The 26,909-nt window shown below is 46.9% G+C and overlaps 1 protein-coding gene across 1 annotated transcript in view; it reads left to right on the top strand.

The window, feature by feature from the left end:
- The first annotated feature begins 736 nt into the window (after positions 1 to 736).
- cdh7a (cadherin 7a) overlaps positions 737 to 26,909 on the top strand; it is a 94,200-nt gene continuing 68,027 nt past the window's right edge. The window contains exons 1-2 of the mRNA XM_064346171.1: positions 737 to 1,616; positions 13,603 to 14,100. Of these exons, the coding sequence (XP_064202241.1) occupies positions 13,843 to 14,100 (258 nt within the window). The 5' untranslated portion in view covers positions 737 to 1,616; positions 13,603 to 13,842. The remainder of the gene's footprint in view (positions 1,617 to 13,602; positions 14,101 to 26,909) is intronic.

Raw genomic sequence — 26,909 nt, forward strand, 5'->3', positions numbered from 1 at the left:
CGAAGCTGCATGTTGCCCATACGGTGCACACACGTTGACCGCTAGCATCTGAACATGCCATTCACTTATTGTTATGTGGCACGTAAAATGTTGGATTCACCAGAACATTCTGGAGAGCAGTGATAGTGACTCATTTACCTTGCTGGCACAGCCACCCAGCCAAAGTAGCCATGTCTGCACATAGCAGAACATAACCCCAAGCAAGTCTAGTGCCACACGAGTGATGTTACTTAGGCAGAGTTCTGTATACACCTGCACCTACACCTCTCTCTCACACACACAAAATGAAAATGCCTCTTTCCAATTGAGAACTTTAGAAAATCCAGAATTGGACACTTTAATAGTGACCTTCCAACGTAGTCAAATTCCATTGGCCAATCGATTTCATCAATTGTGTAGATTGGGAAAAAGTACAGCAAATTAACGGTTATGAAATGAAATAGCACACAGTTAATCCCGCTTCATCAGTGGGAGGGAATCTTACCTTTTCAACTTCATTCAAAAAGCTCCATTTTAATGCCATAACAATGAAATGTACTGCATGTGAAGGGAGCGTGAATAGAATGTGACATCACCCAGTTTGTGCGAGTGAACGGCCAAAAAAAAAAAAAGTTTCAGGTTATACACAGGGCGACTCGTTTTATCCGAAAAGCCTTACATCCTACATTCAGGACAGTTGTGCTTTTTCAAAAGCAACGGTAATACAGAACCGGATAATTGCCCCGGATTCGATTTAACATCGTGAGAAAGGAATGCATGCGCACGCGCCTTATTTTTCTCAGAATTTGGCTGTGCGAGTCAAATTCAGTTCCAGAAAGACTGCTGTGACTGGGAGACATAGCCCAGATTTAATTTAGTGAGAAGCCTGAATGTACCAGCTCACGAGCTCCTTAGCTGTCGTAGAATAGAGGAATACTGTGAACTGCAACAAAGGCATTCTGTGCATCTTCGCTGTGCAATTCGCAGCGAGAGGAGCTAGTGCCAGATATCTTGCGTTCAGTTTTTCCTTGTGTCACTCACTATGATTTGATTATTTTCAATCGAGAATTATTATCATTTCAAAAGAGTGACAGATGGGCAAAGAAAATTGTCGTAACAATAAATAAAGAGAAGGACACAATTTTAATTTTCTCCCGATGCTTCGGGCATTCAAATGGTAATGTTGCTCCATAACTCGGATAGACTGGCTTCGGCCCCACCCCCTTTTTCAAGTCCCTAACAGTTTTGGTTGTTCGTTGGATCCCGTCTTTTGATACAGTGAAGTGGGAACTCTCTGGTGGGTCACTTTTAAAATTGCTAGTTCCTAGGCTACTGATTCCCCTGTGCGAAAGGGTGCTCTGGTGTCCCGTTTCTTCCCGTTTCCCTCATTGCTTCGTCGTAGGCGTCCAAGTTCAGGTGGCATTAGGGGCGCCCGAGCATGTTAGTTCGCAGCAGTCGCGAGCTCCAGAGACCTGCACTTTACCGCTCTCTGTTTCTCGCGCTGCGTCTCGCCGCAGCTGCGACTTCTCAATGGAGCTAACGCCAGCGACATAACGCACTTCACGTGAAAAGGGGGAGCAGTGCGCTGTCTGTGGCAACACCGGAGAGTGAAGGGAAGCAAATCCGGGAACGCTGAGGTAAGGGGGATTTCTTAAAATATTCCGGAGTGGCTTTAGCAAGGTTCTTCAAGGCGTCTGCCGCTGTTGGATTTTGTGCTCTGCGATGACTAAAATATGCGATTGAATTTTCTATACGTGCTCGGAGGATTGTGTTATAAAGGCGCTCAATCGGTATGTTGCGTTCGGGAAGGAAGGTTTTATCTCAAAAACCGCAAGTTTATCGTCGCTGTATCTTGAACAGGACATTCAAAAGAGTTGGTTGGGAAGACACCCGTTTATTTGTCTTAATTCCCCAGATGTAAGGTCACACCGGGAACAGGGGAAAGAGGGAAGAATCTAGTAAGTTCTGTATATTCAAATCACTGTTCAAGTGCATTGGCTACTTGTAGTTTCTGAGGAGTTCGAGGTCTTGCTAAGGTTTTCTACGTGCGGTTTTGTCAGCACTGGGAATAAATATGCAATGGATTTTTAAACGACTGCAGCGCTTATTCTTCAATTAGTATTGAGTGGATTCGGGTTTCTCTGCGGCGTCTTTGGTGAGATTATTATTATTATTATTATTATTATTATTATTATTATTATAGAAAATGATTGTATATTTTATTGAGTATCTCATATTTTTGTATGTGTCTTTTTTATTATTAAATGCGGGTTTTCGGCTAAAGGTTACACCGACAGAGTTTGTTATTAATGAATGATTGTGTCGATACAAGGTAAAAGTAGAATTCGATACAGAATGGGAGTCTTGGGATTTATGTTCACGCAGGGCTGACTCTGAACTCACCACAGACTGCTTCACTACTTTGAAATCTTCTTTAAGAACTACAATACACAAAACGGTTGCTAGATCTATTTAAAAAAACGGCTTGTTTAGTAACAGTAGTAGTAACATCAGTATATATAACCTTATTCATAAGCAAAAATCGAAAAGCCGTTGCATATCGGGTTGTAAAGTTACGGTCAGACTGAGTTTAACGTCGGTGACAAAAATTAAGATTTTATGCTCGGCAGCATTTTGCTTGCTTGTCTCTTTTAGTTCAAGAGGACTGAAACGGTCAAAATACCACAGGGGTCTTCGAAGATGGAAATTGTTCCTTTGCATCATGGTTAGAACAACAGTTTATCATAGTACAAAAGCATTTATTTATTTATTTGATGGACGGGGACAAAACCCGCAAACAAATAAATTAATTTAAAGAGGCAGAAGCGTATAATGGTGCTAAATATTATTTACAGTAATTTACTACGCTTATAAAGATTCTGATGTGAAAGCTAATTCAGTTCACTCAGACGAACGGGAGAGCGAGTAAAGCTCTTTGGCTCAGACTTGTAGCGCAGTCAGCGTTGTGATGGATGTCTACGCTGCCGTCATCTCCCATAATCATGCAGCAGCATGTAGGCTATCTCACCTTCATCTTAAGGTTTGAAATGATGGAGCGGTCTACACTACCTGAGAAACATGTCCAAATTGTCATTTCGTGTCCCCCCCGCTAGATGGCGGTGGAGGTGGTCAATGAGAATCAGGTGCAATGGTTTCTTCCGCTTCATTCCCAGCTGCAATCCCCGGTCGAACATTTTTAAAAGTTGTTGGTTCGGCGGTGGCAGGAGTTGTACGAAACACACGAGCGCACGGTATTTTACATGCTGTCTTTTACATGTTCATTTCTCAGACGCGGCACAGAGTGTTTCTTTATATTTCCACAAATGGCAGATATTCCATCGAACGGTGTCTTAATTAGCTACAATGCGGACCCATTGTAAATCGCATCACCTTAGAAACCAACAAACGTTAAATTGGGAGCTACGGTAACCTATACTGCCTTCACATGCAAAGACGAACAAATGACCTCAGGCGCGTTACTTGGTAGCAATGCGAGTCTGAATGAGAGTTTTGCAACCATATAGGCCTACAACAAAAAATATTTGCATGTGTAAAAAAGCCTAAAACTTTGTTTATCAGTTGATACAATACGACACAATCGTTATGGCAAAATACGCTAGTTCAACTTTCAGACATTGTTGCCTCGAACGAATGTTACATCTACAGTAATCGTAACGGCATACCATACATTTTACTGCATTCTGCTTGCAGTGGAGGTTAAACTTTCACGCTCTTCAAAGGGGTTGGTTTGGGCTGAGCATAGGCTACCTGATAGGCTATTACTGGATGCGCTGTGGGACAGAAGAACAGCTCCAGCTCTCGTGCAGAATTAATAAATTCTAGTCCTTGGCGCGATCGAGCGGAGAAACGCACTGGCGATCTCCAGGCAAGCTTCAGCATCTGAAAGCTTCTGGCTTGAATTCAACATTACGTTTAAGGAATATCGGAAAATAAATGAATAAATAAATAACGTACTGGCCACAGCTATTTCTTTTAGATGGCATGCAGTATATGATATACATTATAACTGCTAAACAGCAGTCCTAGTGTAAAATGTCACGCATAAATAATACGTTAAAACCTAGGCAATTATGCTTTGTAGGCTATTATGCTTTTCGGTAGGATTTTAAATAAACACAAATTACAAGTAGGCTACGATGCTGGACATTGGTAGCAATTTCGTGCAGAGACAGCACCTTCTGATGTTTTTTTGTTGTTGAGAGTAATTAAATAGAGGGCCTGCCACGATGCAGTTTTATGAATGTCACCTGCATTATTTTAATTAAGTGTAAATAGTTGTGCCTTGTGAGTTATGATGACAGCAGCTTCCACAGTTAGATAGGCCTATGCAGCTCTACTGGACCGACCTCGATTTTGTGACAGAGAGGTGCGCTTGCCACTCCCCCTTGCTGTAAGCTTCTAACACAGACATTGAATACCTTTTTTTTAATTATTATAATTTTTTAAAGTATCTCTATTTTAAAATCAATTTCTGCCTCTCTTTCAATCCGTCGGAGATAAAAAAATAAATAAAATGAGCCTATGGGATTCTTGGAGATTTGTAATTTATATAATAGTCACATTGATCAAGAGCGATGTCCGTCTTCACCGCTATATTCACGTTAGCCCTGCTCTTGCGCGGAAGCGATAATAAACGGGGGCCATATGCTACCAGTCCTCCTCCAAGCGCCGTGTTTGATATCCAGATGCCAGGAGAAGCGCGTGCGCCCCCGGTGTGTGAGCGCTCTCTCCGGCGAACGACACGGCTGCTGTCACAGCGGGGGGGATGGGGGGTGGACCTGGCGCCCGTTCGCTCCTTGTCAGATGGGCACTGGAGGCTAATGAGACTTCATCATCTGGTCTCGGGCCATTTGGTCGAGGCGCGCGGAGCACGAAGACCGTGTCCCCGGCCGCGGCAGACGCGGGAGCAGGTTCAGCGTAACAGCGTAGCGTGTAGGGGATGGAGGGCAGGCGATCTCTCTGAATTATGGTAATTGCCTTTATATTGTAATTCCGAACGATTCTTCCAAAAGAATGAATTATATTGCACCTTCTTCGCCCTGTGCTAAGCACTTTGCTATTAAAGTCTCCTGCTAGTGCTGCAATTCTGTCATTATCGCATTGTACTGTATTGTACCATGTAAAATAAATTGATTTAGTGTTCTATTATATCATAACGTACTACTGCTGAAATATAACCTCTATTACCAGGTTTAATGTCATCCAGCCAGCATCTACTGTTTTAGTAGCCGGTTGCACAAATATTGTTAGTACCGTTGATGTCACCACCCATAACTGTTCAGGTAATTCTCACTGCTGAGCTGTCCCCCTTCACAGCAGTTTAATCCCAGACACAGTGCAGCGAACTGACAGCCTGCACCACTGTAGACCCCCCCCCCCACCCCACCCCCCTCCAGCTCAGTTCCTCTCTCCACTGGCACGCCACCCTCGCAGTCTGCGCCGTGGTGAGCGAGCTCGGCAGCTTTATTCACATCGACCGCCGCCGACGCCACCGAGGCGTGCCGGCCGCGCCAGAACTTGGCGACGCCTGCCGTACCGTACGAGCGCTGAAGGACCCTCCCCCTCCCGGCAACAGCGAGGGCCTGGATTCAATCAGTCAATAGACCGATTGGTTCACGCGCTTTCAATTGTTTTTATTCCAGTTTGTATTCTCTTTGCTGTCTTTTTTTTTTTTTTTTTCTATAAGAGAGTTTTTTCTTACAGCAAGTGTTATTTTTTTTCCCCCCCCCTGAGATCGAGGAATAATTTCACAGCCCTCCTTCGGTCATCGGCAGTCATTATCGCCCGACTGCATGACCCGTATGTGTAAGAGCTGTGTGTTTCAGCTTGCTTTTATTGGGCAAACGCCTTCACTTAACTGACCCACTCAGGAACTACAATTTCAGTTTTGACTCAGATGTATTACCACTCCTGTGTTAGGTGAGCTAAATAGCAGTGCAACGTGCAGTAATGCCAGGTACATCACCATATATACCCTGGCCCTGTTTGCCTGTTTGTGCTACAGTCAGGGTGAGTTTTTTTTTTTTTGTAGGTGACCCTCCAGCATTAGAAATGTGTGTCTTTTGTTGCTACTGTGGAGAAGCCTCTTTGTTGGAAGTCTGTGATGTTAAGTGGAAGTAGAGCAGGAGCATGTTCAATGAGATGTGCGCAGTGATGGCCCTGGGGGTGTGTGTGGGGGGGTGGGAGCCGCTTTGGTCATCTGTTAATGTGCCGCAGAATCGGGTGCAGGTCAAGCGTGAGGAGAGTGCGGAACAATGCCTTGTGCGGAACAATGGTTCTTGAGTCAGGAGCATGTGTGTGTGTGTGTGCGTGCGTGTGTGTGTGCGTGTGCGTGCATAGGGGGTGTGGGGGTGGGGGTTGCTATGACATTCAGGCACTTAATGGCTTTGTGTATGGGTGGATTGGATGGAATTCCGGCCTATAATGGATGCCTCAGATACGGTTATGTCTGTTTTGATACCCTAGGCTGTTCCTAGAGGTAAGGCATTCGGAAATCAGTGTCATGAACAGCAGTAGTGCATTATAGAGAGCTCATACGCTTCTATTCACTCAGGTGACTAATGTTTTCTTCAGGGAGGTCGTCTCTTCACAGCACGCACATATTGACTCCATAGGGTGCTACTGCTTACTCGAATTGTAAATAGCTAATTTGTTTCTCGAACAAAAAATAGAGTCACATATTTCATGAAAGTGGGACATTGGACTTGTGTGTAAAAACCACTGGACAGTTCTGTCTCAAGGTTCTTAGACAAGTGAACATTGGAATCGCTCGAATCCTAAACCCAACATGGTTTTGCTACTGGGTGCCTTAAAGTAACTCAGTGGAACATTTTCAATTTTATGCTACTCTACCTGCAGTATTCATTGTTTCTGGCGGGAAAGTAAATGGGAAACAGAGGCCTGTGTGTTTTCGCCTGCTGGAGCTATGGAAATGGATCATTAATTCAGCACGATATTAGCTGTTTATTCAGAAACAAGATGTTTGGAGGGGAAAATGCATTTTATGATTTTATTGACAGCAGTAGCGCTCTACATGACCATTTTTCAAAAACTAAAAACTGCTCTTGGCCTTCTCAGCTTGCCATGAGAAAAAAAAAATATGGAGGTGTATTTTTTTAATAGCCATATTTATGCAGTGGGAACCAACTGAAAAATAGATTTATATCTCTTAACCTAGGGATGGAAAATGTGTGTTTGTGTGTGTGTGAGAGAGAGCAAGCCTTTTATTAACATATGAAAGAAGTTAGTTAGTTTGTTTGATTTGCCAGTTTAGTCAATCACCAGGATCTCAGGTAGCTGGGGATCCACTGGGTATCATGAAACCTCCGAGGCCAAGTTTCTCAGTAACCAGGGATCTTGTGGGGGAGGGGCAATATTGTATAATGGGCAAGGAGCTGGTCTTCTAAAGTCAAAGGTTCAAAAGTCACAGGTTCAGTTCCCGGGTAGGACACTGCTGCTGGACCCTTGAGCAAGATACTCAACCTGCATCGCTTCAGCGTATATCCAGCTGTATAAATGGATAATGGATAAATGGGTGCCATGTAAATGGATGTAAAAGTTGTGTAAGTCCCTCTGGATAAGAGCGTCTGCTGATTGTTTGCAATGCGATCAATTAGAAAATTTTTGGTCAGAATCAGATATGGTCGCTGCTGCCGGAGGGATCCGCTTCCGGAGCGGCCTCTCTCAGATGGGGTGGGGGGGGGGGGTGGGGGGGGGCCCGTACAGTTTAGCGGGAGATGGCGAAGCTCGGCGTGTGAAAGTGTGGAAGGAGGAAACCGGAGGCAGATGGTTCATTAGGACAGCGGGAGAGAGAAGTCTTCGCCTCCTTCGGACGGCCCTCTCCCCCCCCCCCCCGAGCCCCGGGCCGGATACTTACGAGTCATGAGAAATCTGAGGAAGCAGCGTGTGACGCGATATTAAACAGTAGGGGGAGGATGGGGCATGTGTGGTGGCGATGAAGATTTCGGGAGTAGGTGAGTGGGGGGGGGGGGGGGGGGGGGTACACATTCCAAGAGAATGAATCAAATCAAAAAAATAAAAAAAAAACAGAGCTTCCCGTCTTCCCTACTGTGATGTGAGACATCTTTTTGGTCAGGGAAAGAAAAAAAAAAAAAAAAAGAAGATAAATCCAGCCTTTCAAGTCGGTCCACTCCAGCGAAGCAGAAAGACTCGATGTCTTCTGACAGGGTTGAGCAAAGCTGATGAGAAGGGATTGGGGGAGTGGGGTTGGTGGGGGGGTTGGCGTTCGGGGGGGGGGTCTCTGGTGTCTTTGGTATTCAAGCAAGGCAGATCTATGCAAATCTCTTTTGGGTTCACACTTAGTTCTTTATTTATTTTTTTATTTATTTATTTTTTTCTCTCACTGTTGAGAACGCGCTGGCCGAGTTGCGGCGAGATAAAGAAGAAGGAGAAGGAGGGAAGAAGGGGGGAAATGATCAGTTACTAAGTACTTGTAATCCCGTTGTAAAGTGAAGCTTGTAAATGAGATTAGAGGGTTTAGATAAGACATTTCCCCAGCGCAGGCCCCCGCTCGGGTGCGCCGCTGTCTCCGGAAAAGAGAGCCAATCCTGTCAGAGAGCAGTGGAACATCTCCTCACTTAGCGCGTGGGGAAGCCCTCCTCACTTTTGGGGGGGGGGGGGTGGAGGAGGGGAGGGGGGGCCTTTTCCCCCGTGTACCGCAAAGTGGACTCGCTCTTGGGCACAGGCGTCCCCTCAGAGGCCTAGCGTCCCCAAACCTGCATGAGACTGGCAACAGTTGCCTTTGGAACACGTGGACGCCCAATCCTTGTGTTAGGGTTCCCCTTCCGCGAGCGAGAACCGACTGCACCGGCAAGTTCCCCAGAGAGAAACGCTCAACAAAGACAAGGGAACGACAAACTGGGAAGTGTTTTCCAGCCTTTTACGGGATTGGCAGTTTTGTTCGTGTCTTGCAACAGTCATCCCAGAACTCCAGGGAAGGAGGTTTTCTTGGACGGAAATCTACGGGGAACTCAAAGCGTTCCTTCGGAAGAAGATTTTCTCCTTTTTTGTAATGCTGCCTTTTTTCAGCCTGAGAGTATTGACTAGAAAGTCTCCTGGCAACCGGCTGAAATAGTTTTTTGACACAGTAAGAGCCCCCGGGACGCCTTCGGGAGGATGTTCCGATGAAAAGGTGTGCCACTTAAAGTTAGGGTCGCGTCTGGTTGGAGCGGGGCTTGCTTTGCCGTTTCTGGGAAGGTCGAGGTGTGCGCACGTGAGCGGCGGGGTGGTCTCGCTATCCGACGGAGAAGCGAGCGCGGGTACCGTACCAGTCCGCGTCTTATCGACTTTCTCTCCACTGCACTGTCAGTTGTGGTACGAAGCGATGTGCTCTCTTGAAGCCCAAGGTCACAGACAGCACATTTCCCACTTCTCTTGTTTCTACGTCTTAGGGCTCGGTGGCTGCTCTGTAGTCTGAGGCCCTGCGTGTTATTCCCATTAAGAGGAATTCATTTTATCTGCCATTACCACCCCCACCAACACACACACACACACACACACACACATGCACCACACCACACCAACGATAGCATACGCACCCCCACCGACACACACACACACATGCACTCACACTCGCACACACACGTATACACCCCCACCACACACACACACACACGCATACGGACCCCCACCACACACACACACACACGCATACGCACTCCCACCACACACACACACGCGCACACGGACCCCCACCACACACACACACACACGTACGCACACACGCACGCACACACACGCACACACACACACGTACCCCCACCGCACACACACAACCCACCAGGCCCTGTGCTGCCAAATCTTCAGCTATTCTGTGCGCCTTCAAAGGCGAGACTGCACTGATTTGCTGCACCGTAATCCAATAGCAGTCCAGTTACAGTTTTATGTCCATTTTTTTTTTTTGCACCCGCAGCCTCGTTCTCTTCTGCTGTCTTCTTGTGAACAGCTTAAAGCGATACAGGTTTCTGAGAATTATTAAATAAGCTCAGCATAGGAAAAAATTAATCAATAAAAAATAAATTGTACTGTCTTAGTCGAGTTCGATGTGATGCAATAAATACTGCAAGAGGATATGGTAATGGATGTGGTATCACTAGAAAAAAACATTTCTAATCATGTGTGATTCACGACAAATTGGGTTTTCGAGTTTTGGAGTGTGTGCAGTAGAAAACACTTCCCTGAGATTGTCCTCTTGATCTCACATTTTTCATTAGCTATGTTACCAGTGCTCCTCATTCGCCCCCTTGTTAATCTATTCAGAATGATCTAGAACAGTGGCTTTCACACTCAGCCCTGTGTATGCTGGTTTTTGTCACAGCCAATATCTTGACTGGTTGATTTTGTTGAAAGGCATGCATTCAAGTTCTCACATAAATTTGCACATGTTAAAGCAGTTAGGACTTCAGTCATTTCACATGTCAGTCAAGACTTGAGGCAATTAGACATTTTACTTCGATAATAAAAAAGGAATCGTTTGTCATGCAGCACATTGCGGACAATTAAAAACAATAGTTAAAAGCTAAAAGTTAAGGGATGCATAGCTATTTCTCACATAATGTGGTCTTAAGAGGATAAATTGTCCTTCTCCAGATATTAAGAATCTAATTAAGAACAATTAACGGCTCATTGCAATTATGGTAGGGAACGAACTAGTACACACAGTATGTCCCCAGCAGTGAGTTTGAAAACCCCTTTTAGAAAAATCTAAAATGGGTAGGAAGGACCCTTTTCCTCGTAAGATGCAGGCTTGGAACACTGATAGAGACATAATGTACCAGCCAGCATAACTAAATTAGCTGCAAATTGATGGAAGTCTAAGAACTGCACATACAGCTAGAATGCACTTAATTCAAACTGAAGACACCCCAGATGAAGTGGTTATATAAATAGAATTCACAGCTCACGGAAATGAAATGGCCCCGCAGCCGGGACGAGGACCCTGAACAGTGCGAGGTGCGGGTGCATGTCTGACAGTGTGTCCCACACCCTCTCCTTTCCCTGCAAAAAAACCCAGAAAATACGTCCATCTCAACAAGTATTTCAGTCTTGCGACTTAAAATCTTGTCTGTATTACATTTTTACTAAATAAGACAAAAAGATTGCCAATGAAGTGAGACTATTCAAGGTTTTCCAATGGGGTAAGACAATTTCTCATGTCAAGGGAAAACTAACTTAAAAGGTAATATTTGCTACTTAAAAGACATTTTTTTTTTTTTTTGTTGTTGTTGCAGTTTTTCCATACAGATGCCTCAAATACCATTTCCCTGCATTAACTCAGCTAATGCGGTGGAACAGAGTGCTCTACTGTGCAAAATTAAAATAAAATAAAAACCCACCAGAAATAAAACAGCGCCACCGGTGGCAAGTATGCAAATTGCGGCCTCAGAGGGCAGACTCAGAGTATTTATTCCGTGCCTGCTCTTTGAACGCAAAACCGACACGACGCGAACGAACGGACGGACGGACGGACGGACGGACGGACGAACGAACGAATGAACGAACGAATCAACACGACACGAACGAACGAACGAATCGACACCGCACGCGAACTCTTGCGGGAGCCCGGCGGGTTGGAAGAGGCGCAGATGGCGGGCGGGAACGCGGGCCCGGGGGAAGGCAGCGGCGCGCTCGTTTCAGGACGCCGCCCCCCGTGGCGAGCCGATCGTTTTCGGGACGCGGCGCGTGCGGAACCCCATCGGGTCGTAATCCGTTAGCGGGCCCGCGTTCGCGGCCCGCTCTCTATTAAAGCCGCCAACGGGAATGGACTGGCACAGGCTCTCCCGCGGTGGGGATGATTTAGGCCTATCTCTCTGGGGTAATTAATGGCACTCAGGCACCACTTTATTAGCAAAGAGTGAAAATCTGGAGACCGACTGCTACAGGCTTATTAAAAAAAAAAAAAATCAAATGAATAAACAAAAGGACTTGTGATGTTTTTCAATACAAAAGGCTTCTCAGGAGGTTAGAAATTAAATCCACTTTCTATTACTGTAGTGCAGTTTTAGCCAGCCCTATATCTTTGTCTTTTTGCTCGTTGTAAGCCATTAGCATTTTATTAGCAACCACAATTACTGAGTGTTTATAAGTATCTTCCTTTGACAAAATATAATTAAGACCTGCAGTACATATTACCACAGCCCCTCTATACTATAGAGCAAGAAGTGGAAGAGTGAAAGAGAGAGAGGGAGAGAGAGAGGGAGCATATGTGTATGTGTGTGTGTGTGTGTGTCAGCGAGAGAGTAGTTTCCTTCCACTTGGCAGCATCTAATCAGCCGCTGAATTAGACCCAAGCACCTGTGTAACATAAGAATAGACTGTAAATAACTGTGTTCGTACCACCTTGAGACGAACAACACGGCGTACTGAAGACTGTATTTTCCAAATGGCAGAAACAGCCCTTGGTGTGTCTGGCTGTGTCTCTGATTGCTCTTAATAAATCTCAGACTTCCAAGACAATTACACAGTTGCCAATCAGAAAACGGGGGGCTGCTTTGTAATTTGTAACTTGCCATGGAGGTACTGGCCCAACACAAGCTCTCACGAGCCATCAGCCTCGTGTATGTTGCCAGGCCGACCTGCATTATATATCGAGCTGCTGAAGAATGGGAACGGCTTCAAAATGGTGTCGATAAAAGCACTTGAAGCAGCGGCTGTTCCGTTGACCTTGAAGGCTCAGGACCAAGGTCGCGTTTAGTGGGCGGCCTCGTGGGCAAAATGCGCTGCGTCGTTTCGTTGCGGGGCTACGACCCCGAATCACTCAGGTAATGACTCGATTGGGTGTCCCACGCAGGCCACCGTGCCTTGCGCCTTTGAAGCGGGGCTTTGGAGGGCGATGTTTTTTTTAGCGGTGATGAGTATGCCTTTTGTAAGGATTAATGGACAATATTCAAAACTGAGCGGCAGCGTGAATGACCTTGCAACCTCTTGTGCTGTATTGTTTTTTTTAGAGACGGAGTGTAGCACAGTGGGTAAGGAACTGGGCTTGTAACCGAAAGGTCGCAGGTTCGATTCCCGGGTAGGACACTGCCGTTGTATCCTTGAGCAAGGTACTTAACCGAAATCGCTTCAGTATATATCCAGCTGTATAAATGGATACAATGTAAAATGCTATGTAAAAAAAGTTGTGTAAGTCGCTCTGGATAAGAGCATCTGCTAAATGCCTGTAATGTAATGTATTGAGGCGATGTTGCCTGGGCGTGTGCGTTGCGCTGTCCGTCAAAGGTGTTATGGTTCTATCTCGCACGCGTTTGGTTTACACTGTGCTTCACCTTTGCGGTGTATCGTCAAGATTTCAGCACACAAAACACGCTGTAAACTTCCAGCTGGGAGCCATGTTTACTCAGCACTTGTCAGTATGTGTCAGTGACATGTTTTCCAGCTTATTACGCTTAAACAAATGCTTGAACTTTTACATACTGTAAGCTGAAATCTATCACTTCATTTGCCATTTAAGAATACTGCTGATCACCCAGGTGATTTTGCTTACAGAGTTTTCTCTCTCGCTCTCTCTTTCTCTCTCTGTCCCCCCCCTTCTCTCTCTCTCTCTCTCTCTCTCTCTCTCTCTCTCTCCCTTTGTACCTACAGGTGTGTGCTATCCCACCTCTTTTGTGAAAAAAAAATAAAAAAAAATAAATCAATAAAAGCCGTGGAAGCCGTTCGTCTGCTTTGCCGCTGTCGGCTGAAGGAAGGAAGGGTACCGACTCTCTCCGCGCAGAGACGCCTCTGGGAGTGGATTCCGGGCGGAGCGGAGGCCTTGGGCGGTGGGGAGCGGCGGGGTTCTTGGTGCATGTTTTCTCGTGGCGAGGACTTCGGCTCGCGGCACAGATGAGGCTGAGCGGCTCGGCGGCGGCGACGGCGGCGGCGTGGAGCGCGGTGGCCGTGGCGACGCTGCTGCTGACGGTCGCCCCGCGGGAGGCGGGGTGCGCGGGGTCGAGCGCCGACGGCGGGCCCCCACCTGAGCTGCTCCCGGAGGCCCCCGGGGACGCCGGCTCGGCCCTCGCCAGGCAGAAGAGGAGCTGGGTTTGGAACCAGTTCTTCGTGCTGGAGGAGTACACCGGGGACGACCCGCTCTACGTCGGGAAGGTAAGGGCCGCTCCACGCTCGCTAACCCGTCCATGGTTCTGTGCTTTTGTGCAAAAGTGTGGGGAATAAAAATACATCTGTCTTCACTGTTCCACCGGGCCGGCTACTGGAGGACGGGCTCCCCCTCTATAGCTGGGCCCCTGCTGAGATTTATTCCCATCGGGGAGCTGAGTGTCTGAGTGTTTTTCTTCCCACCGGGGAGTTATATTTTTTTTAAACCTCGCTTGCTTTTTTTTTGGAGGGTTCTGGCCTGGTTTTTGCCCAAATTTTCCTTTCTATATCCTCTGTAAAGTGTTTTTGTGACACTCTCTGTAAAACAAAAAAACAAAAAAAAAACGGTTTACAAATAACATTGAGTTGAACTGAGTCGATGCGATCCTGGTAACATTCGCGCGGTTGAGTCGAACGACGTGTCTTCGGCGGGAAGATACGGCGCGGTGCGGAAGCCGTTCGGAAACCCGAAGGACCTCCCCGAAGACGCCGCCGGCAAACAGCTGCAATCATCTCCGCCACATTAACCCAGGAGCGTCGTCGCAACGGAATCAACTCAGCCGCTTAAATGTTTTGGCACGACCCCCCCGCGCGTGACATCGCAAATCGGAAAAGGCTCGAGATTTATTCCGGGCGGTGTGTGTGTGTCGCCCGCGTGCGCGTGTTCGACAAATAAAAGCACCGGCCCTGTCGCGGGGGTTGAAGTGCGGAAAATACGGTCGGAGGATCCGTTAGGCGGAAGTGCCCGGATTTATTTTTGTTTAGCGCGCGGCGGAAATCAATCAGCCCTCTCCGTTTATGAATGAAGCCGCCGTCGCGTTTAATTGTCACCGCTGACGCGAGGAGTCAGAGCCCCCGCGCACGGCGCTTTAAAACAAATTAGTCTCCTCGAAATTGATTACACGGAATCCAGTAATGGCTTCGGGGTTCCTTGTCGCATTCCTGTAAGCCCAGAAGCTCGGAAGCACCCCAGCGCGGAGGAACGATATCGTTCGTGACATTCCGGTTATCGGGAATTTCCGAATTCCCTTTGCTGCTGCCGCCTAGTCTTAAAGCAAGCTCTTCTCGTGGATATCGGAAATGCCGGCGCATCGCATTTCAAAATGGAAAAAAAAAGGGAATGTTGAACGGATTTTCTTTTTTTCTTCACATTTTTAATTCAACTGGAAGGCTTCGTTATACCGGGGAGGCTCAGCTAGGGTTGGGGAAGGCCCAACAGGGGGACCCCGGCCCTCGTTGGACCCCGTTCTCGTTGACGTACTGCAGGACAGCCATCGGCAGCCTTTAACTGCCGCCGCATCCGCGGCGAGCTTCGCGCGAACGACGGGCCGGAGGAGAGGACGGGTTGCCTGTTGGGGGGGGGGGGTGCGGAAGGGTGTCGAGGCGTAGGTGTGGGGTTTCACCCTCGAACCCGAGGGGGGAGGCCCATCGATTGCGACATCGTGCTTTCAGCCCACCTGCGCGTTTGGAAAAGGGGATGCGGGGGGAGTGGAGTAGGATGGAGTGTAGCACAGTGGGTAAGGAACTGGGCTTGCAACCGAAAGGTTGCAGGTTCGATTCCCGGGTAAGGACACTGCCGTTGTACCCTTGAGCAAGGTACTTAACCGGAATTGCTTCAGTATATATCCAGCTGTATAAATGGATACAATGTAAAATGCTATGTAAAAGTTGTGTAAGTCGCTCTGGATAAGACCGTCTGCTAAATGCCTGTAATGTAATGTAAATGTAATGAGTAGGAGTGGGCGGGGCTTATCGGTTTAATAAGATGTGTTTTCATTAAACAGCAGGCTCACAAGATGTGTGTTTTTTATTTGTTTTTGTTTTTTTAAATAAACATGTACAGGATTTACACAAACCGGAATATTAATCGCTGCATTGCATTAGTACTGTGGCATCTGTTATTTTCCATGGTTTCTTTAGACAGATAAAATAACTTGATATCCCTTCCAGTATATTACTTTCCCTTTAATGTTTCATCTATGAAATCTAAAGTATGTACGTAATACATAATTGAATAATTGGGAATCAGTTCCAGTGTTGTTTACTTATTGATTATATAAATATGTGCCATGCCTTTAGTTAGCCAGCAGGTTCTCATTGTAACACACTGCATTATATTATATACAATTAGAACACACTTGTGTTAAGAGTTGTTTAAGAGCTTTTCATCAAGCGAATACTCACGGCTTAAACGAACCCCTGTTTACGCGCGTTTACGTGCTCTTTTTTAATTTGCTGTGGTGGCTATGCTTTGCTCGCGGCTCCTGCAAAAACTCATTCACGCGCTAATCTTGACTGAGATGTCGGGGAAACGATCTTTCCGGGAGGACGCCGCTGATAATGTTAATTGGTTTCGCCCGCGTGTGCTTAACATCCTCAAGGGCACCGGCGGTAAAGGTCAACAGGTGCCTGCCATTTGCTTATTGAACCGGAGATAAAGTTATCACCTGCATTTCGTAATTGCAAACATTACGAGAGCCCTGCGCGCTTATCGAACAGGAAATGATTTATGAAATTAATATTAAGCGGCGATTTCGTCCGCCGTTGCTTAAAGTGACGTGGCGCCCGCTGCGAAACATTAAAGCGGTTAAAAGCTTTCATGTTTGTTTATTTTATTTTATTTTTTTGAAGCCGTGACGTGGAGGTATAAAACACTTTTAATTGAGGCGCACATCAATTTCAACAATTTCGCACATCATTGATATTCATTTTATATTAATAGAGGAAACAGTCGACACATAAAAAAATATGAGCAACTTACATTTTGCGCATTTCAAAGTGTTTACAGATGATGTCTTCAAATAACTACAGGGAATATAGGTAGATGTTCTTGTGCAGATTATGTGGGGCTGATCCTTGGTGCTTTATTGAAAATACAGCAACATTACATTACATTACATTACAGGCATTTAGCAGACGCTCTTATCCAGAGCGACGTACAACAAGTGCATAGGTTTCAAGATGTAGAGGCGCAAAAGAAACACTAGAGTGAAGTAAGGACTGCCAAACACTGACAAACTGTTGTGTGAGTCTATCATTGAACACACAGAATGCACCACAGGCAGAATCCACGGAACTGGTTGTTTCAGCACCACTGAGTCTGTGGACAGCGCTCTCGGAGCTGTGTGTGCTAGAAAGGGCTCCCTTATTTCAAAACAATAGATTCAACTTTCTATCCACTTAAACTGTAGATTATAGAGTCCATACTCAGAAAGCCTGCCTGCTGGAGAGTTTATCTGGTTGGCAATATTTCTTTTATTTGGTTTACTTGTTGTCATTTCTGTAATCTGTGTTAACTTTTTGCAATTCTTTATGAAGTGATATGTTCTAAACAACATCTTTTTTCATAGCTGCTGAATGCATTAAGCTTGCAGCATTTCTGGGCTCGGATCAAAGGATTGGTAATCTGGTTGAGTTCTGATAATCTAGGCAAAGCGCACACTGAAATGAGACCAGTGCTAGAGATAAATTCATTCTGAGGACACGCATGCGTGCGTGCGTGCGTGTGTGTGTGTGTGTGTGTGTGAATTTATTTCTATGTGTGTGAATCCCATTTAAAGACAGCGTCTGGCAGTCATTGCAGGGACTTATTATTTGACATTGCGAGACTCATTAGTTGTTGGAACCCTCTCTCCAATGAAGTCTGTACCGCCAGCCCCCTCTCCCCACCCCCCAAGCTGCTGCCCTCTTCGCTTTCCAATCTATCTCCACTCCCCCCCCAACCCCCCCCCCCCCCCCCCACCTCCATTTCTGTTTTACGTGACCACAGTTGGCCATCTCTGGCAATGTCACGCAAGTGCCTGTGGTCAGATTGAATATTGAGCGAAGCTGATGTGTATATCAAGTGTCTTATCTGTGTGCAAATGAGGATAAGATGGAGAGTCAGTCTCTCTCTCTGTCCCACTCACAGTGGCTCCTGTCAGGGAATCCAAAAAAAAGAAAAGTTTTGCTCTAGTTTAGACATAATTTCATTTTATGATGACTACTCCAAAAAAAAAAAAAAAAAGAACTTTATTTGCCTCCTATTTGTTCTACAGACCTGGAGTGAACAAAATGGATTTGCTCTCAAATCGGGAAGATGAGAACACAAAATGCCAGTGCTCATCTCGTCCTGTTCCCGCTGATAATTTTCAGAATTATGAAAACGGTAACAAGGCGAAATTGCAGCTCCAGCAGGTTGAAGTCTTGCATTTTTTCGTGATGCGAGTGTGTCTAGACTGTGACTAGCCAGGCTAGCGGGAGACAAATAAACGTCCTCTTTTTTGGTGTGGTCATCAGAAAACGAAATTATGTTTAAACTAGAGCAAAGCAATTTTTTTTTTCTCAGCGCAAGGCAGCCCCAAACAAACAGGCCACATTTCCCCAGCCCTCGACATAATGACTGCAGCTCATCAGACTCATCAGAAAGCATGAGAGAGACACCGCACCGCACCACAGCGAGCGATTAGCTCACAGCCTGGAATTAAGATGGGCCTGTTGAGCTGACTGAAGTGTTAAATGGGGGAGGCGGCCTGTGATTGGATCCACCCCTTCTGAGGTCTCGTCTCAGGCTTCCACGAAACACAGACAGGCATGTCCATTTAGAATCATCAACAGCCTATCTGTTGATGAGGATGTTAGTACATGCATGCTACACACACACACACGCACGCACACACACAAACACACACACACTCACACACACACACTCGCACACTCGCACACTGACTCACTCACACACACACGCACGCACGCACGCACACACACGTACAAATTTGTTTAAAAGAAGAGAAGCAGGTTATTGATCTACAGGTCTCAGGTCTTCTGGTCTAACAGGTCTCAGGTCACCACAGGTGACCCTGTCTCCCCAAGCGTATCTGTCACTAGTGCCAGGTTCCCAGCTTGGTAAAGATGGAGGGGATCTCCTCCACAGGCACTGGGGTTTCCCCCACTGTTGCTCCAGAACCCATCTGCAGTGTGGTGGTCAGGTGATCCAGGGAGTTTATTTTTGGAAGCCGCCTTGCATGCCCACAGGCAAAGGGACCGGTGTCAGTGAGCTCCCTTTGAAAAGAGAAAAAGAAAAAAAAAACCCGTCAGCTCAGAACTGAAGCGACAGAAAGCGCAGTGTTCGGGCATGGGGTGAGGGCACGGGGCGTTACGCCCGGGGTAATGATGTACCCGCTCCGCCGGGCAAGCGGGGTGAAGCGGGGGCACCCGGCCTTGCCCGGTCGTCATGGCACAGATCGTAAACACAAAGAGTTGCCAAGCATAAACATCACGACATAGCTCAGGAGGTAAGAGCGGCTGTCTGGCAGTCAGAGGGTTGCCGGTTCGATCCCCCGCCCTGGCGCGTGTCGAAGTGTCCCTGAGCAAGACACCTGACCCCTAATTGCTCCCAACGAGCTGATTGGTACCTTGCATGGCAGCCTTTCACCGTTGGCGTGTGAGTGTGTGTGTGAATGGGTGAATGAGAGGCATCGATTGTAAAGCGCTTTGGATAAAAGCGCTTTACATCACAGTGGTGGGCGGGTTCTGATCTTTCCTTGTCGGCCGTGGGTCACCCGGCCTTGTGGAAATCGGGCTGACCTTTGACCTTTTGCATTCCCATTGGACGTCCGTCTCTTTAGCGCGCGGTGCTCATTGGAGTGCGTACCTGGCGTGGATCTGAAGCGCAGTACGCTGTGTGCATACAGCAGACGACCTATTGACGTTGCAGCTTGCGGGGCCAGATCTGCATCTTCAGTTCAATGCCACACCAGGACGGCTGTGTGCCAGCATGGTCAGCATACTGGAATAGCGGCCAGAAGGTGTGCACAGTCAAAGCTACAGTTTTCTCTCTTTGAGCGAGGCTTATCAACCTGAATCACGTGACATGAAATTAAGGCTCCGTTTTTGAGTTCCGCTCAGTGTTTCTTCCCGCACATCTACCACAGAGTTCATCCACACCTCTGTTGCCTCCAGCTTGCTCTGTTACTCATGGTAACCTGTACCCTATTGTGGCAAATTCTTTTTTTTTTTTTTTGATCGATTGATTGATTGATAAGGGCATCTGGCAAGCAAATGCGAATTGCAAATGGACCTTCAACCGCGCTCCGACGTTCACTGGTCGAACACGGATTCCGCGGTGAGGAGAGAGAGAGAGAGAGACGAGAAAGAAGGAAAGTATCCGTGACAGTTGCCTGCTCAGCACTGGTATTTCATTTCAAAATGGGGCCGCGACCTTTTTAAAGACAGTCATTTAAATAACTGCGAGGTACGGGCAGGCGAAGGAATCCTGACATTAAGTGTCTCGCCTGACATTGTTGCTTTGAGGGAGACGGGGGGGGGGGGCGGCTTGCCGAGGCTTGGCTACAGATTACCGCTCTTCCGCGAGTCTCTCGCGGGGCAGATCGGTTTATCCCGAAAGGCTCCTCCGCTCGGCGAGTACCATCGACGGGCCGCATCGAAGGCCGCGCGAGAAGATAGCGACCTTCTCGGCGAGGAAAAAAAGGCGCCACTTATCGTGGACAATCGCGCACAGACCTACCAAGGGGCTTTATCGCAGGTACTCATCTGTAGCCTCTGGGTTTTTTTTTGCTTTCGTTACGGTCGAACCGAAGTGCTTCTCCTGCGGAAATCTTCCCGCCGTTTTTTTTTTGTTTTTGTTCCGCCGAGCCGTTTTTTGAAATGTCACTGGAGGAGGAGGAGGAGGAGGAGCGCTATGCCCCCTGCGCGAAATCGGTCCCGCGTGGAGGAGGTCCCGCGGGAGGGGGGGGCGTTTGCGTCTCTGCTCGGCTGATAGCGGCCGTGACCCCCGGCAGTGCCGCAAAGTCAACGACCAGTAGGGCGCTTCCCGGTGACGGTGAGGGGGGGGGGATCGGAGGGGGGGGGGGTCGTGGTTGTGCCCCTTATCTCGGAGTTGTCGGGCGGAATTGGTATTCGCCGCGGAAACGCGGACGAGAAAGGTCGAATGCTCCCGTCTCCGACACCGCTCAAATTTTACATTAGCGACGCGGGGTAGACAGATTTGAGCGGGAAAAGGGTCCGAGCGAGGAGCTCAGGCGCTCGCACCGAGCCAAGCGGTATTGCTACGCAGGCGTTTTTCCTTTTTTTTTTTTTTTCTTCTTCCCTCTATTGGATTTAATTCCGAATCCATTTGTTTCTCCAGGTCATAGCCCAAGGTAGCGGTAATGCAGCGTTGGGGGATTTGGAACAGTATCGCCTCATCGTAATCTCTACCATTTAAGAGATAATCTTTCGGAGGCAGTGAATAAGGACATCAGACAAATTAAATCATATCATTATCACTGGGAGGCCTCGGGAACTCCAGATTAATGCAGTTCGAGGAACAGTTCCGCTCCAGCTGAAAGTTTTGCAGCCGACGCTTTAAATTGTTTGGCTCTTGGCTCTGTGCAAATCCGTGATGTCGATTCCTATTGAGTAAAGGTAACACGCACACACACACACACACTCACACACACGCACACATTCTTCTAACTTTATGGAGTTTGTTTCTGAAGAAAATGCTTTCTTCTTCCTCCTAGTGTCCATGTTCCTAGCTTCCGGGGTTTTTGAGATTGAAGTTCAGTGGTGGAAGTCAATGATAAACAACTCTGTCAGACTTGCTAAAACATACGGGCCAACCTTTAAGATACTGCAGTCTGGTGGTTTTATGTTACATAGTGGCCTTTTTTTGAGACAATAATTTTGGGCTCCTGCAGAAATAATCAACTCTTTCCCTTCAAGTGTCACATTATAAAATGCTGAAAGTACACAGCATGTCATATCAATCAGATATATCGTCTTGTGCATAGTCTATCTAGGGTCAAGAGTACTGTTGTTCAGTGCAGATTTTGAGAAGACATGTTCTGCTTTCCTGAAGTACATTTTTGGGAAATAAGATGTTCACATTTTGGGGAAAACTGTTCAGTATTTGTATTGTATTTAACAGTACAGTATTTAAGCATCCATCCATCCATCTGTTATCTATACCCTCTTATGCCTGGTCAGGGTTGAAGAAGGTGATGTAGCCTATCCCAGCATGCGTTGGGTGAGAGTCAGGAATACACCCTGGCCAGTTTGCCTGTCCATCGCAGGACACACACATCATTCACTCACGCACTCATATTTAGGCTCAATTTAGACTCTTCAATTAACCTACCTGCATACCTTGAGACTGTGGGAGGAAACTGGAGTACCCAGAGGAAACCCACGAGGACACAGGGAGAACATGCAAACTCCACATAGAAAGGCCCGAGCTGGGATTCGAACCAATGACCTTCTTGTTTGCTATTATCATTATTATTTATCACATTTGTGTTTTCCATTTAACATCATACTGGAAAGTTCTTTTTTTTTGCTCATGCACCACATTTGGTCGATAAAATCTTACGTATAGAATGTATGCTCCTTTTCAGTTTGCGACAAAAAGATGTGGTGGTCAGACGCTGTCCATTTATGAGTCACAGTCATCAACCGAGCAGAGCAGCAGAACATGTCAGTGCATTTGGGAAATGTGTTTGCTGAATGGCGAAATAGTGATGGGAGGGCAATCCTCCCTTGAACTTGGTAAATGGTAAATGGACTGCGTTTATATAGTGCTTTTATCCAAAGCGCTTTACAATTGATGCCTCTTATTCACCAGAGCAGTTAAGGGTTAGGTGTCTTGCTCAGGGACACTTCGACACGCCCAGTGCGGGGATCGAACCGGCAACCCTCCGACTGCCAGACAACCGCTCTTACCTCCTGAGCTATCGCGCCCAAACCTGTGCTCTTAATGGTTTCTGTAGCTCAATCAATTACATTATCTGCCATTTTAGCCACATTCATAGTTAAGCTTGTGAGTGACAGACGAAGCCCGCTCTTTGTCCTCATAGGAAACCTCTCACTGTGGTCTGTCCTGCGAGCCAATCAGCGCTTGGTTGTTCAGAGCTAATTGAGACAGAGCAATTGGGGGGAAAACAAAAGCTTGCATACAAAGTGGCCCTCCCGGAATGCAACTGCCCACCCCTGATCTGAAGTCTCTCTCGAATTTGCATTTTAAATGCCTCTGTGTCTTTCGCGACGTAGACGTCTTAAACGTAGCGCGGCGTCTATTGTTAGGCCGTGAATGTGGTCAACAGTTAAATTGCTCCGCTAGCCAATTACCGGGTTGAGAGTTTAATTAGTATCTGTTAATCCAAATGAGGTTGCTTCTGAGAAGCCTGGGGGGAAATCAGTTGAATTCATCTTAAGAGACAAGGCGGAAGAAAGAACTCCTGACTCTAAGAATACAGTACAGGAAGAAAAAAAAAACACTGATCACAGCCTGTATTACTGCCTCTACCTGACCTTTTTTATTTTGGTATTTTCAGTAATTTTCAGTAATATCATTTTTACCCTTTCTTTAGAAAACATACTTAGCCATCATAACGGATTGTAATTTTGGATATTCAAAAAAAGAACTAGTGCTTGAGTCCTGAGAATGGGGAAAAGAGGAGTAGATAAGTAATACACAGAAATATACGGCATTCAGCTGGCATGAGGAGGCTAAATGAAGAGGTCTGGTTGAGGTTTATGGTATGATCCAGACCTGGGTGAAATACGTATTTGTTTTGGATTCAAATACTTTTCTGTGCTCTATTGATCTTGCCTGGCGTACTTGAGCCTGCCAATATGACCAGAAGGTGAGGTTTGCACTTATTGAGAGTATTGCATTGGTTCCAATACACCGGGCAAGATCAGTGAAATATTTGAATCCAAAACAAATACGTATTTGACCCAGGTCTGGTATGATCATTACTGTAGATAAGGTAGAGATAGATAAGTTTCAGTCAACAGCAAAATAACAATTGATAAAATAGGTACCCTGTTTGCTCAGTCTTACTGTCTGTTTGACATACTAAGTTAATGTTATTGTTTTTGTTTCTTTTCATCAGCCATATTAAGAAAGGCAGCTGTCATATATCTTTAGTCCATGTTGTTTTTGTTGACTAGCTGGGAAATGAGCTCTGAAGTTCAGTGCCTGGTAGCTTTTTGCAGTCTTCTTATTTAGCTATAGATGGCTCTGAAGGAGTATTTCTATCTTGCTACCTTTATTTGAGTCTAGGTCTTCTTTTGCTAGCAAGCCATTTTTGCAATATCAGAACACTTTTTCCCGAAAGGATGCTTTCGGTTGCTTCCCAAACCTCAGAAATCGAGATGTATTTCACTGCCATCCACCACCTCTGCACTTTGGGGGAAACGTGCATGCTTTTGGCTGTTGGAATCTGCTGATGCTTTGGGTTGTACACATACATTGCAAAAAGCCCATTAGATCCTCAGAGCTGGGACACATTCCAGCTAACATGAGATGCTTCAAAGAAACTGGGGCACGGTCTCTGTTAGATTTCAATTTGGCTGTGTGAAACAGCATGACAAACAGCATGCTCCAAACAGTCCTATAATGCATTTATCGTGTATGCTTTAATTATCATGTGACATAAAAAAGAAAGAAAAAAAAAAAACACACACCTTTCAGTTGCATCTGTTGATGGCTATAATTTAGTGATGAAAATATCACGGGTAAGTCATTTTAACACCGGCTGGTTCGTCGCCCTCTTTGGTTTCTCGGCAACGGAAACGACGTAGGCGACATGGCTCAGGAGGTAAGAGCGGTTGTCTGGCAGTCGGAGGGTTGCCGGTTCAATCCCCCGCCCTGAGAATGTCGAAGTGTCCCTGAGCAAAAACACCTAACCTCTAATTGCTCTGCTGAATGCTAGGCATCAATTGTAAAGCGCTTTGGATAAAAGCGCTATATAAATGCAGTCCATTTAACCGTTTACCATTTCTCGACAGTCTGGCATGTTCACCACTCCACGGCGCTTGGCAAGGTGGGACTGTGAAAACCTTTCACTCTTCAGTCTCCCTGGAGAGATTCGAGAAGCAAGCTCCCCCCCCCCCCCCCCCCCCCTCCTTTTCTTTGTCTGCTTTCACGTACGGAACAGTCGCATTTACACCATTGTGTCCGCGGAACTGAGAGGCACAGCAGGTTCCGTTACTGACAGGAGCGGAATGGAAATGGGCGGGGCCTGCCACCTTTCCTTTTTTTTCCGCGTTTAATTATAGAACCGGGATCCATTAGCGATGAAGAACAGCTTCTGCTGAACCTGGAACATTCTTCCCAGCGTGCACATTGGCACCGCGGACGAGGAGTCTCTCTCTTTGAGAGATTCAGATTTATTGACTTGTGGTGGAATCCCACTTTTTGTCGTGATGTTACACACCTCATTCCTCATTCGCCAGACACTATCAGATAGGGGCTGGAGGGGCACCCGCGGGGGAAGAGGGCTGTGGCTGGGGTGGGGGGGAGGGGGGGGGGACTAATCATCTCCTGTGCAACCCAGGCTCGGCAGTCTTGTCAATGTGCAGCACGATATCGCTGTTGCCGGGTTCTGAATTGCGTATCTGAAACAACATTGCATCTGTGGCAGCCTTCCAAAAAAAGGACTGCCTACTGTGAATTTAACCCTCTGAGGAAAAGTTAGGAATATGATAATAAACAAGTACGAATAGAAAACAAAAAAAAAAAACTGGTATACTCACAAGAATGTTTGTATTATCCATTATAGAATTTCAAACGAGGGGTCAATTTTCTAAATCAGGGACAATATTGAGAACTAGCAAGAACTTAGGCAACATATATTGATGGAATCTGTTTAACTAAAAGGGACACCATTGTGGAATTTCCTCTGTATGTCCTTAGTTCCTGTACGGTAGGTAAGTAATGTGAAGTTACTCTCATTACTCTGCAGCAGCTGCATTCTCTGTCGAATAGACAAGTGCGGGTCGGACAGTATAATTTCTAGGGCTGATTACGCCCACCCTAAAAAGAGGCCGGGTTCGCGCCGTGTCACCTCGCTAACGAAGCTGCAGTTAAACTCGAGACCGCGGCGCAATCGCGAGACCTCGCGACACGTCGGCCTCGACACGGAGCTCGTTCCTCCCCCTGTGTGTGAGTGTGTCACAGGCGCGCGTGGCTCTGGGTCCCTCGTCACTCCCGCCTAGAACGATCGCCATGACGACCGAATTAACGACTGAGCCGCCTGTCAGAAGGTGGCTCCGCAGCGGGATCAGACATGCGAGCCCAAAATCCCCATTTTCCCCCTCAAAAAAAACGGGTGGTCAGTTCCCCCCCCACCTTTCTGAACTGTAATACGGTTCGCGGTCCACGGCCTGGCCGCCCACCAGTGCCCACCGGGGCTCAACATGGCCACACAGAGATGGCTGTTCCTCCCGCCCAGTGCCCGAGTCCCGTCAGGCGGCCGCCAACTTATTTTTAGATCGGATCTGGAGCGCGGAGACCAAGCAGCGATCGTTCAATTAAGGGGACGCTCTCCGCGCCCCGCTTTCTCAACAAATGGGACTCGTCTGGGACATCTGTTCTCACGAAAGAAATGTCGATCGACCGCTCGCCGGGGCAGGCAAACGCGTATCAGAGGATGAGCGTAGACGAGGCGTCGCCGTAGACGTGATTCACTTCGCCACGGCGAGTCCACAAAGCGCCTTCGTTCCTCCTGGGCCTTCTTCAGAAAGACTCCGTTACCGTTACCGTTACCGTTGCCTTGCGATCAGCGTGTAATTCAAACCTGGGCTCGCTCACATTTTCGGCCAATCGGAATTGATCTCCGTACAAGGTTTTTTTTTTCCCTTTTTTTTTCCCTTTTTTAAATCGAGGTTTTATGGGCCGACCTTAAATCACCCGCAGTTTTTTTTTTAGAGCTCGTTTAATCCGTGTGAAACGCGAATGCTAATATATTGAGCGGTGCTAATGCCGGACGGTGTTCGGCGACTATAAAAAGACACGGTTTTGGGCACTCGGGAAACGGCCGTGCGCTCGCAAG

Source organism: Anguilla rostrata, chromosome 8 (assembly GCF_018555375.3).
Source record: "Anguilla rostrata isolate EN2019 chromosome 8, ASM1855537v3, whole genome shotgun sequence".
Lineage (NCBI taxonomy): Eukaryota > Metazoa > Chordata > Actinopteri > Anguilliformes > Anguillidae > Anguilla > Anguilla rostrata.